General features: G+C 50.4%; 2 protein-coding genes across 2 annotated transcripts; one reads left to right on the top strand and one right to left on the bottom strand.

The window, feature by feature from the left end:
- Window positions 1-84: 84 nt before the first annotated feature.
- TSSK4 (testis specific serine kinase 4) lies at window positions 85-5,016 on the bottom strand. The gene is given in 6 exon segments (XM_036736595.1): window positions 85-267; window positions 735-1,134; window positions 1,536-1,750; window positions 4,371-4,744; window positions 4,747-4,870; window positions 4,873-5,016. Coding segments are annotated over 6 exon segments (1,320 nt in total). The 5' UTR covers window positions 4,897-5,016.
- Window positions 5,017-6,820: 1,804 nt separating this feature from the next.
- Window positions 6,821-12,962, top strand: TM9SF1 (transmembrane 9 superfamily member 1). The gene is made up of 6 exons (XM_036736936.1): window positions 6,821-7,504; window positions 8,042-8,389; window positions 9,231-9,852; window positions 10,242-10,427; window positions 11,558-11,831; window positions 12,228-12,962. Exons 2-6 carry the CDS (start codon window positions 8,048-8,050, stop codon window positions 12,619-12,621), a joined length of 1,818 nt encoding a protein of 605 aa, XP_036592831.1. The 5' UTR covers window positions 6,821-7,504; window positions 8,042-8,047; the 3' UTR covers window positions 12,622-12,962.
- Window positions 12,963-13,017: the final 55 nt, after the last annotated feature.

Genomic DNA, 13,017 nt, shown 5'->3' on the forward strand with positions numbered 1-13,017 from the left:
AAAAAGAAGTGGATAGAGGGAGGAGTCCTGCTCCCCCCCCTTCCTGCCTTAACCCCCTCTCCATGGCTTCTTCCCCAGTCTTGCTCAACTTGCAACTTCAGGAGCATGTGAGGTGGAAATGGAGTTTTGTGGCAGACACAGGACCTCTAGCATCTGGATTTCACGATTTGGCCTCTCTGGCTGGAACTTGAGCACCCAGGGGTCCTTGAGGATGTCCAGGATGGTAGCACGTTTGACAGCCTGGCGCAGCATCATGTGAATCAGGTTCTGGGACAGGGGAGAGAGAGAATCCATGGCTGAGCTTGCCCTGAATTGTGCTCCCCAGGCAGTGGCAGCATCTGGACCTGAGACAGAAGCAGGACTGCCCACAACACTACCCTGGGCAGAGGACTAGAAGGGGAGTCCCTCAGAATTAGTGCTTGGATAGGGGATGAGTGCAGGGAGGCATCAGGATCTTTGGAAGAGGGACTGGCAATAGCCTTCTTTGCCTTGAAGCAATGGAAGCTTAGGTTTTCCTATACTCGACTATTTTCTCAACCAGAGGGAGAGATCCATCGGCCTTCCCTAATGCTTTGGGCATGGATCCAGTGGGAGTAAGTGAGGTTCCTGGAGTAGATCCTGGCATACAAAGTGAATGGAGCCTTCCCCCGACCCTCCTATCATCCCTTTTGGATGTGTACCCCACCTTCTATGGGTCAGCCCAAGGGCCCCAGGCCTCCCAGGGGGGCCAGCACCTTGCACTCCTGAGAGACAGGGCGGTTAGCTGGGAAGTTGACCTCCTTCTGGGTCTGTCGAAGCAGCTTTTTTAGGTTGGTGTCATCGAAGGGTAGATGGGCAGCAACCAGGGTATAGAGAATGACGCCCATGCTCCAGGTGTCGGAGAGGAAAGGGTTGTAGGGCAAACCCAGCAAGATCTCTGGGCAGGCATATGCAAAACTACCACAATAGGTTTGGCTGAGGTGGGAAAAGCAGCCCATGAGGTGGTGGGAAGGTTTCTGCTGGGCCTGGCTGCCAGTTGGCACCATCTTGGCAAAGCCGAAGTCCGAGATCTTCACATTTTCCCGCTTATCCAGCAACAGGTTCTCCAACTTTAGGTCCCTACCATCAGCAGAAGGCCTGGGGGTCAGGCAGGGGCTGGGGAGAGGGGTTAGTATTAGGCTGGGAGCTAGAGGGTCAGGGGTCAGAGGATAGAGGTGGGGAATGGAGTTGGGAAAAATGAGCTGGGGCTTAGAGTTACGGGGTGGGGGGAGATGGGGAGCAGGTCTAGGAATATGGCTATCAAAGGGTTGTAGAGCTGCTTTGTATTGTACTCTGGACACAAGGGGTTCTAAATGCCTTAAACAGACAATTGAAATGGAGAAGGAAAGACTGACATTGTTGTGGGGAGAATGATGAGAAGGGACCTCAGGTAGGAGATAGAGGGGTGTGTGTGTGGGGGGGTGGGGGGGAGAAGTTAATAGAGACAAGGCTAGGTAAGCTACAGTGAGACCACCCCCCTCTGGGAGTCAAAAAGTCCCAGATGGCAGTGCCCTCACCGGTGCACGATGCCCTTGCTATGCAGGTAAGCGATGCCCAGGGTGAGCTGGGAGAACCACTTGCCGGCAAGGGGCTCAGAGCAGGCCCCGTAGCGCTGAATCCACTCAAGAACATCACCCCCCTGAGCCAGCTCTAGGATCATATACACACGAGATGTGGTCTCAATGGCCTGGTAGAAGTTGATTAGGTACTTGTGCCGCAAGATTTTCATTACCTGGTCCCAAGGAAGGGAGTTCATCAGACCTGGCAGAGGAGGGCTCATGGCTTGACTCTCAACCCTTTCCTTCCCTTTCCTAGCTAAGTTATTAACAAGAGTGATTCCTTGTATTTATATAAGACTTTATAGCTTATAAAAGCCCTTTAATCTACCTAGACTTTATCTAAATCTCAAAACAACTTTATGAAACCAGGAGAGAGGGAAGGTATTATCATTTGCAGGTGAGGAAACAGGGTCAGAGATATGAGGTGATTGTCCAAGGTCACATAGCCAGTAACTGGTAAAGTCAAGACTCCAACTCAGGCCATCTAACATCATGGAGCAGAGTCAAATGGTTTGCAGAGGTAAGCTGATTGGTCCCTGTCAGTGTTTTAGGCTCTTTTCCTTTTGGCATAGGAGAGAAGGTATATACTGGGGTAGAGAGAGGAGTGGACACTGCCTGGGATCAGTGGAGTTTGTACCAAGTGCCTCTGCTTCCTCACTCTACTTGACCTCTTGCAATCAGGCTTCCTTCCATTTCTATTGAAATTGTTCTCTCAAGTCACTGCCTACATATCACCAGGTCCAATGGCTACTCTCCAGTCCATGCCCAACTTTAGCTCGCTGCTGCCCTTGGCCCAATCGACCATCCCCTCCTATTGCACACTCCTCCATCTCTTGCTTCTCCTTCTACCTATCCTAACCACCCCTTCTGATTTTGTCGACACCTCCTCTCCCTAACCTCTTAATGTGTCTCTTTCTCCAAGGTCTCTCCTTGACGTTCTTCTCTTTTTCATCTCCCATTTTCTTGCCAAACTCGTTCTCTCCCAAGCCTCTCTGCAAAGGGCTCCTCATGCGCATCTCCACCGGAACACCCCGTGCTGCACTCAACATGTCTAAGCTGCACTCAACATGTCTAAAGCTAAGCTTATTATCTTTTCCTCTAAAACCCATTCTTCCTTCTGACTGCATTGTTTCAGTCTGTGGTTTACCTTACATTCTGCCTTCCACGTTCATAACTTTGGTGTTATCTCTCATGCTCCTCTCTCACCCACCTTTCATATCCAATTAGTCACTAAATTATTTTGATTTCATGTCTACAGCACTGTTGGATCTATTCCCCCTTCTCTATAACTATTGCCATTTTTCTAGTACAAGTGCATACATTATCACCCTATCAGACTCCTGAAATAGCCTCCTAGTAGGTCTTTCTGCATCCACTTTCCCCCCTCCCCACAACCTTCACATCACTGTCAGAATAATAACCCAGGCGCAGTGAGTCAGAGCACCGGCCCTGGAATCAGGAGGACCTGAGTTTGAATCTGGCCTCAGACACTTGATACATGTACTAGCTGTGTGACCTTGGGCAAGTCACTTAACCCCAATTGCCCTGCCAAAAACAGACAAAAAAACCAGAATAATCTATATTTGTACATTTAGTAGTTTGCTCAAAAATCCTAAGTGACCCTATTGCCTCCTGAGCAAAATTCTAGATCCTTTGGCATTCAAGATACCACCCTCTCTCACCTTATCTCAAATTTCTGTCCTTCACTCTGAGCTCCAGTCAGATTAGTTGTCTCCTGCCAAAAGCCATGTGCCCTCCCCTCTCCAGTGCTCCTTGGGCTGGGAATGTTCTTCTCTACCCCATAACCCATTCCCTCCCCATCTTGTCCAGTTGAATTCCTACCCATCCTTTACAGTCCACCTCAAAAATATAATCATTAACATCAATTAGTGAATGAACTTTAAGGTTGACAGAGCACTTTACATAATCATCCCACCGGATCTGCATAACAACCCTCTGAAGGATGATACATGATTTAAGTCATCCCTATTTTACAAATAAACCTAACATCAGAAAGATTAAGTAGTCAGCACAGGGTCACACCGCTAACAAGCATCAAGGGCAAAACTGGAACTCAGATCTCAGTTGTGAATCCAATGTTCCCCAGTCATGTAAGGATGCATTTATTGTGTAATACCATACATTATAGGGGCCACTGCCTAGGGGGCACAGTGGATATGGCACTGGGCCTGGAGACAAGAAGCTTGAGTTCAAATCTCGCCTTAGACACCTACTGGTTACATGACCCTGGGCAAGTCACTGGACCTGTTTGCCTCAGTTTCCTTAACTGTAAAAATGAGAAAAAGAGTACCTACCAAAGCTGTTGTGAGGATGAAATAAGATTATATTTGTGAAGGACTGAGCACAGTTCCTGGCACTTAGTAGGTGCTATATAAATGTTAGCCATTATTATGGTCATCTATGTCTGTCTTATCCCTCTACTGAGTAAGCTCCAAAAAAGAGGCCACTGTCTTATCTGTGATAAGTACATTATTGTGCTATGAAACAAAATCCTATGGGAGGTATAAGTGGCAAGGTCATTGCTGACTGGGAATTGGGAAGACTTCATGGAGAAGATGGGAAGGGGGAAGCAACATGGTTATCTTGAACAGAAGGCTGGTCTTGGAATCAGGAAATCTAGGTTGGCTTAATGACTACATGTTGAATGAATGCATCATGGATAAGGTTCAGCCCTGTTTGGGGGCGGGGGGGCTCTGGGTCACCTAGCCCCATCTTGATGAAGGCCCTAATAACTTGACCCTCCAAACTCTTGCCTCCCTCTCCCATCCCCACCTGGATCTCACGGGGCAGGAACTTGTTAAGATAATCCTCAGAGGCTTTCTTTTTGGAGATGATCTTGACAGCAACATGGACTTTTTGCTTAGTGTAGTAGGCCTCATAGACCATGCCGTAAGAGCCATTACCAATCACCTTGCCTACTTCATAGCCATACTCTTCCATGACAGAGCGGTAGGCCACATGGGTTGGTGGTGGTTGTTTTGGTGCAGGCCTGACATCCCCTCGACCCTTGGTAGTAATAATGTCGACGGGCAGAGGGGTATGTTCATTTGGGTTGCCTTTGACGTCCAGGGAGGCTGACGCCCTTAGCCGCCGGGGGCTGCGGCGCCAAAATGAAGCTGGCCCCCAAATGCTTGCTTGTATGTTTTCCCCGCTGAGGCCACAGGGTTCTGTTCTCTATTAAGAACTTGGAGGGGGAAAAGAAGGAGGAGGGGTGGACTGCTCTTTTTGTCTCCAGTAGCTGTTGTTCCTTCTTCTTCCTGGTTACGGAATCCCCCCTGTTCCCATGTTCCGCACACATCACAATCTGCTCTCCACCCACTTACTGGCCACATAGCTCAAGGAAGGAGCATGGCTTGGGAACCTGCACCCTTCCCCAGCTCTAGGTGAGATACCTCCACAGATCCTTATTACTGTGTTAGGTTCATGATAATCTATAATGACTCAGATGGTTACTGTCAGTCATTTCCAGGGGGCTGGGGAGGGAATGAAAGCTGTTGCAGAACTGTACTGGGGACAGGACAGTCTTCCTTAGCGAGGCAGCTCAGTGAGGTGCATTGGAAAGAGCAGTGGACTTAGGAATCAGCAACATGGAGTAGCAAGCCCCAGCTGTACTATTTAATTATCCCTCTCGAGGTTTCAAGGTCTTCAGCTATAAAATGAGGGGGTTAGATGACATGATGTCTTAGGTCTACATTTAACTTTCTCTAAGAGCAGCAGGCCCCTTCTATCTCCTCTCCGCTGGAAAACCACATATACAGATTGCAGTATAAGTCATCAGGTAAAATCCTAAATGGCCTAGAGCCATAAATTCTTATGCTGGTCATTCCCAATTCCAGAAAATGGGTAGTTGCCTAGGGATCATTACAGTGAGGAGATCCACTAGGCCTTCTCCAATCTTCTGCTGGAGGAGGAGATCACTAGGAAGGAAATAATCCTAGGCAGGAAGAAGGGTAGAACCCACAGTTGAATCTAAGATCACTCTAAGTGAAGAAGCCTCACTCATCTCAGAGGGTAGTCTTGCTTTCTCCACATGTACAGAGGGGAGATCAGGATGATTCTGTCTCCAAACCTTGGCTGGCTTTGCAATAGCTGTCATTTGTTTAGGAAGCCTTCTGAAGCAATACATGTGGAGAGCTGAAGCCTACAGATACTAGGATTAGGGGATGGAGAAGGATGGATGTATATGGGTAAATAGGAGTTGGCTTTTCCCACCATCCCCAAACAGTAGCCCAACACAGAGTTGCACTCTAGCATCTATTTATCTCCAGGAATAGGGGGAGGGGAAGTTCTGTGTGTGGTTTGAGTTTTATAGAAAAGTGTCAAGTTCTCCTCAGGGCAAATACCCAGTGCCTGAGGGTGGTTGTGCCACTGGGTCCCTCTCTCTGAACAAAGTTGCTTCTTGTAATAGAGGACAACCAGCATTAGAGTGTATCAAGGTCAATGAGGATTTTCCTGTCTCTCATACTTCTCTTTTTCCCTACCTAGTGTGAGTTCTTCCAATTTTTTCCTTCCTTGAATTTAAGGTATGAAATGATGATACACAATGCCCCCCAGCTATTTTGATGGTATTTGAATTGGGGGTGGCAGTGGTGGTGGCATTAGTAGTCTTTCCTCTCTGGAGAGTATTCTTGGGCTAAGTACCAAAATTAGAGAATCGGTTCACCCCACCCATGACCCACGAATACCCTAAATAACCCTTTTGGGCAGGAACCACGTTTTGTTCCTGGGCGGTTAGAAGCCAATGAGAGGGCTGAAGGAAGTAGTCCCCAGGACCTTTGAGGGCGAAGAGTTCTGGTGAAGGTGGCAAGATGAGGGAATATTGGGCTTAGGCTTTCCAGGCAGTTTGCCCCCATTTTCCTTCCCCAACACCCACCTCTATAAATCACAAGAGATGTCTCTCCTATCTTCGTTCCCACCCTTTCTGCGTCCTTATATTCTGTATCGCAGTAAATTTGGCTATCAGCAGACGATCACGGCATCACACGGGGGTGGGGAGGGGCACAATGTTTTTTGCCAGGAGGGGGTTCTTGAGTTTTTTCGAGTGAATGCTCCATGGAGGCTTAGATCCAAAGGTGCCTGGTCTGGATTTGGAGTAAAAACTATCTGGGTTCAAATCCAGCCTCTGCTCCGAGTCGCTTAACCTCTCTGCGGCTCGGTTTCCTCCTCTGTGTAACAGCTCTCTCTTGGTTCTCTCCTTCTCATCCTCCTTGGTCTGACCATAGTCATCCATGCTCCGGACCGGACCCGAACCCTGACAGGCGCTGCAGAAGTGCCAGTGGGGCTGGAGGGGCTTGGCCTTGACTTTTAGAGTCCCTTCCACGAATTCTGGTGCAGAGAAGCTGCATGCCCGTACCATGCTACCCCGGGGGAGCAGCACGGCCAAAAGGACGAAAGTCGATTTGTGCCCTACGAGCCCCAGCCTCGCCCGCCCAGGGACGCCGGCTTTTTGAGCCTTGCTGGGGGCGTGGCTTATCCTGGGCTCCGGAAGCCTCGACGGGTTGCGGCGGCGTGTGAAGTCCCCGCCCTCTGTGGGCGGAAGTATGGAATCTCGACGTGTCCTGGGCTGCCCACGCAGCTTGCCGGAAGAACCCCCGCCACCCCACTACCCCTCCCACCGCGGTCAGAGGCTGGCCAGTCCCCCTGGAGGGCGTTGCCGTGGCGGGGGCGGGAGGGGGGCGGAGGTGGGACAGAAGAATGTCGAATCAGGTTTAAAGCTGCAGCCAGGGTTGGTGCTGGAAACAGGCGGGTCCTGGGTCAGCCCCGAGCCCGGCGGTCCATTGGACGTCAGGACCTCTCCAGCGCCGCTACCGCTGCTCTGGGAAAGACCCCAACCAAGAGCCCGTGGGCAGCGAAGGGGCCCACTGAGGCCGCCGCCGGCGCCGCCTCGGTCACCCCTCCCACCTTAGGTGAGGACCCCAGGGCTCGGGAGGCGGGAGAGCTAAGAGCCAGCGAAGTTTCCATAGAAACAGAGCGGGGGCGGGGCGCGGGGCGCGTAGGCTGCCGGCGGGGCAGCTTCCCGGGTCGCGCGCTCAGCTGTCCCAGACGCAAGCTGGGCCTGGAGCCGAGCGGGGAGGAAGGGGAGTATTCTCACAGCCTGGGGTCGGGGCCCTTCGGGGCAGGACCGAAGGTCTGACCTTTTAGAACCATACACTTGAGCTGGAAGGAGACCTTGGAGGTCATTGAGCCCATCCTCCTCATTTTACAAATGAGGAAACTGAGGCCCAAGGAAGTGAAGTGACCTCCCTAGTGCCCACACAGGTAGTGAGTGATGAGCTGGAGCTTAGAACTGAAGGGGCCCTGGAGAGGAGCCTCGTCCGCCCTCACCTTACCCGAAGAAGACACAGCCGGAGCTCCGGCATGGGCCACATTCTGCCGGTCTCTGGGCCATGGTGGGGAAGCGAGGGTCGGGCCGGGTTTGTGTGACACAGTGACTCTCCCGCCAGGTCAGGATGACGGCTCTGGAAGCCTTTCAAGGCAGGCCCTGCTTGTGGCTGCCAGTACTGCTGCTCCTGGGCCCCGGCCACCTTCCTGGGGTGACCGGTGAGACCCACTATCAGCCTGGAGACCCTGTCATGCTCTATGTCAACAAGGTGGGGCCTTACCACAACCCCCAGGAGACATACCACTACTACCAGCTGCCCGTGTGCTGCCCTGAAAAGATCCGGCACAAGAGCCTCAGCTTGGGCGAAGTGCTGGACGGAGACCGAATGGCCGAGTCCATGTATCAGATCCGCTTCAGAGAGAACGTGGAGAAACGGACTCTGTGCACGATGCAGTTAACTTCTGCCCAGGTCAGCCTGTCTGTGGGGATCGCTGCTTCCCTCTCCCCCTATTAAAATCACGCCTTATGCTTTCATAGCATGTTCTAATCTGCAAAGTGTTTTTCCTCACAACCACCCTATGAGGTAGTGAGGGCAGGAATTTTTATTCCAGTTTTGCAGATGAAGAAGATGAGGGTCAGAGACTTCTAGTGAAGCTGTTAACCTCCCAATGCTCACCCACTTTGCTGGTGGTGTTTCTGCCTTATCATGCTGCTGGCTTTTGGATTTTGTTTTTATTTTTTTTTGCAATAAGGTTTTATCTTTCATCCTCAAATACATTGTTTCATCCAGTAAGTCTCACAATAGTAATAGCTAGCGTGTACATAGTGCTTTGAAGTTTACAAAGGGTTTTACATATATCTCATTTTATCCTTCAATCACCCACAGGAGGTAGGTGCTATTATCAACATTTTACGGGTGGGAAAACTGAAGCTGACAGCAGTCTTCTAGCTTGTCAGGGGTCACACAGCTAGTTAAGTGTTTGAGACTAGATCTGAACTCAGTTCCTCTTGACTCCAGATTCATCACTCTGTCCACTTTGCTGCCTTGTTGTCAGATACTTCCTTTTCTCCATATCAACCCTCTTCCATATATCCTCTCTAGCAAATCCTGCTTTAGGGCGGGATTCAGTCCATGTGGAAACATGGTCTCTCCTCATATTTTCTTGCCCTCTTCCTTTGTAGTCCTAAAACCATAAAATCATTTGCACTCTGGAGGATCCTCAGGAGGATGGACTGGTTATCTTATAATCAAGTTCCCCCTCCACCCTATTCCTGAGAAGCTCTTCTCCAATCCTATCTATCTTTCATAGGTTGAGCGGCTGCGTCAGGCCATTGAAGAATTATACTACTTTGAGTTTGTGGTGGATGACCTGCCAATTCGTGGCTTTGTGGGCTACATGGAAGAGAGTGGTTTCCTTCCACATAGTCACAAGATAGGACTTTGGACTCACCTGGATTTTCACCTTGAGTTCCACGGGGATCGAATTGTCTTTGCCAATGTCTCAGTTCGTGATGTCAAGCCCCATAGCCTGGATGTTGTACGGCCTGAAGAGCCACTGGACCTTACTCACACTTATAGTGTGCATTGGTCTGAGACTTCAGCAGAACGTCGGGGTGACAGGCGCCATGGTGATGATGGTGGCTTCTTCCCTCGAACACTGGAGATCCACTGGCTGTCTATTATCAACTCTATGGTGCTGGTTTTTCTTCTGGTGGGATTCGTAGCTGTCATCCTCATGCGGGTCCTTCGTAATGACTTGGCCCGCTACAATTTGGATGAGGAGCCAAACTCTGGTAGCTCCACCGATGACTTTGACCAGGGTGACAATGGCTGGAAGATTATCCACACTGATGTTTTCCGCTTTCCCCCATGTCGTGGTCTGCTCTGTGCTGTGCTTGGTGTTGGTGCCCAATTCTTGGCCCTTGGCACTGGTGAGGGGAACAGGATCAGCTAAGGATACCTCCTTAGGGAATGGGACTATTGGTCTAGCTAAGGAAGACCTAGGAAATGAGACAATCTAGGGCTCTTCTAAGGTGATGGGGGAGGTGGCTTGGCCCAGGCATCTCAAGTAGTGGTACTCTCTTGCTGGGAAGTATCTGGTTCTCCTTCCTGAAAAGCAGGAGAGCTGCAAAGCATGTTCCACCTATGGGTCTACAGGTTTAAGACAAAAATTGGTAGTTTCATTGAAGGTGTAGGGTGGATAAGAGGGAACAAATTCTTCTATTGGAGCTCCAGTGTTTGAGGGAAAGGCTGATTCCTGTCGGACTTCTGGGGTTGGATAGGGAAGATCTAATGCAGGCTTCACACTATTACCCTGTAGGCATCATCATCATGGCACTGCTGGGTATGTTCAATGTGCACCGCCATGGCGCCATCAACTCAGCAGCCATCTTGCTGTACGCCCTGACCTGCTGCATTGCTGGCTATGTGTCCAGCCACTTCTACCGGCAGATTGGAGGCGAGCGCTGGGTCTGGAACATCATCCTCACCACCAGCCTCTTCTCTGGTGAGGACCTCACTCACCCTGGGTTGGGCCAAAATGGGCTTCAGAGGAGGGTTGGCCGGATGCAAAATTGCATAAAAGTCAAGTTTGTTTCTCACGGTGTCCTCTCCTCTAGGATCCTTCCTAGTGCTTGCATATTTATGATAGCTACTGAGGGCCCTTCACTGCAATACCTCAATCTGGCCTGCCCTCCCAGGGCAGCAGTCTAAACTGAACTTTTCTAGTCCCTAGTTCGGGGGTGGGGAGCCTACGGCTTTGAGGCCACAGACTCCCCACCCCTGCCCTAGTTCAACAAAAATGTATTGCAAAATTACTTACCTTCTGCTAGTGATGTCCTAAGCATTGAGATCAATACAGGAACACAAATTTGGAGCTGTACATTGGTAGAACAGAAGGTCCCTGCCCTCAAAATCCTTATGGTTTGGTATATCTAGAGTCTAATAATCTAATCTAAATTTATTCGTGCCATATCCCATTTCTTCTGCAAGGCCTCACTCTTGATACTGTAATCATGGTGTTAGAGTAGATAGAGTCTTAGACCTGGAGTCAAGAAGACCTGAATTCAAATCTTGCCTCACTTACTAGCTTTGTGATTTGAACAAGTCACTTAACCTCCTTCAGCTTCAGTTCCTCGTCTATAAAATGGGAATGGTAATAGCACCTACTTCATTGTTGTAGTAAGGATCAAATGAGATAACATGTAAGGGACTTTGCAAACCTCAAAAGCATTATATAAATACTAGCTCATTATTATTTAATAACAGGTGAAGGGTAACATTAATCTCTCACAGTTAATACTTGTTTTGAACAATACCTTAACTCAGTTATGGAAATGATAGCAGACCTTGGTGGAAAGAGGGAAGAGTTCAGGAACATTCAGTTCTACTCAGATCTCTTAAATCATCCTATTAGGCAGGCTTAGCCCATTATTGAGAGTTGTTGGTGAGTGGAAGGCAAGACCAAGGGTAAGGAGAACTGGGTGGTGGGGGTGGGACTAGGTCCATATAGAAATCTAGGGCTAGAGTGGCAGGTTGGTTCCCCCTCTCCCACTTCAGGTCCAGTTTAAGTGGGTCTCCCCAAGAATGTGACTTCCATTGCTGATCTCTACCCTCCTGGGGGCCCCATCCCTGCAGTGCCTTTCTTCCTGACTTGGAGCGTGGTGAACTCTGTGCATTGGGCCAATGGATCTACACAAGCGCTTCCAGCCACTACCATCCTGCTGCTGTTAACCGTCTGGCTCCTGGTGGGCTTCCCTCTCACTGTCATAGGTGGCATCTTTGGTAAGAACAATGCCACTCCTTTTGATGCGCCCTGTCGGACTAAGAATATTGCTCGAGAGATCCCACCCCAGCCCTGGTACAAGTCTACTGTTGTCCACATGACCATTGGTGGCTTCTTGCCCTTCAGGTATTTACATCTCCCACCCCTCCAGGGCCCTGATTCCCTACAATCTGGCTCAGCCTCAGGGAGAATCACAGAATCCTTGGTCTGGCCACATCCCACAGAGACCATTTCCATCCTTTCCCCTGTTAGGCTTTTTTTTCACCTTTCTAGAGAGGTTTATTGCTCACCTGTTACACTACTCCCTTTATCATCAGGAACTTCTAATTTCTGACTTCATTTTCTCCTGTTACTACAGCCTTCATAATTTGTTGATCTACAGTGGGACCAACAGATCCATGAGGCGTGGGGTTAAGTGTGGGATCGAGGAGGGCCGATTGGCCCCCTGCAATGACCGGGGTCGGGAGTGGGGGGAAGCCCTCGGCCAGGCGCGTGCCGCTGACCCTCTGCCTCTCCTGGCAGTGCCATCTCCGTGGAGCTCTACTACATCTTCGCCACGGTGTGGGGCCGCGAGCAGTACACGCTCTACGGCATCCTCTTCTTCGTCTTCGCTATCCTGCTGAGCGTGGGCGCCTGCATCTCCATCGCACTCACCTACTTCCAGCTCTCGGGAGAGGACTATCGTTGGTGGTGGCGCTCGGTGCTCAGCGTTGGTTCCACCGGCCTCTTCATCTTCTTCTACTCTGTCTTCTACTACGCTCGCCGCTCCAACATGTCGGGGGCCGTGCAGACGGTGGAGTTCTTCGGCTACTCCTTCCTCACGGCCTATGTCTTCTTCCTCATGCTGGGCACCATCTCCTTCTTCTCTTCGCTCAAGTTCATCCGCTACATCTATGTCAACCTCAAGATGGACTGAGCTCTGAGCGAAGCCCGGCTCCCGGGCCCCTTTGCTGCTGGGACGGCTTGCTGCCCTTCCCCGAGCCAGGACCGGAGGGGGGGGGAGGGGGAGGGTGGGGTGGAAGACAGGGAGCGGGGCTCGCAGCAGTCTGGCTCCAGCCCACCCACCCCCACCCCCACCGCCGTGTGCTCTTTGAGCCGGCCTCCTCCAAGCCTGGGGAAGCCCTCCGAGTCTATAAATATCTATAAATATCTATGTATAGAAGGACTTATATATTAGAATTTTTAATTTGCTTTTCATTTTGGTTCCAATGGTTTTCTTTTTACAACTGTCACAATAAAGTTTGTTAAGAAACCATTACACGGCCCAAGAAGGTGGGACTGGGCGGGGGTGGGGCGGGGGTGGGGTGAGGGA

The sequence above is a fragment of the Trichosurus vulpecula genome, chromosome 8, assembly GCF_011100635.1.
Source record: "Trichosurus vulpecula isolate mTriVul1 chromosome 8, mTriVul1.pri, whole genome shotgun sequence".
Classification (NCBI taxonomy): domain Eukaryota; kingdom Metazoa; phylum Chordata; class Mammalia; order Diprotodontia; family Phalangeridae; genus Trichosurus; species Trichosurus vulpecula.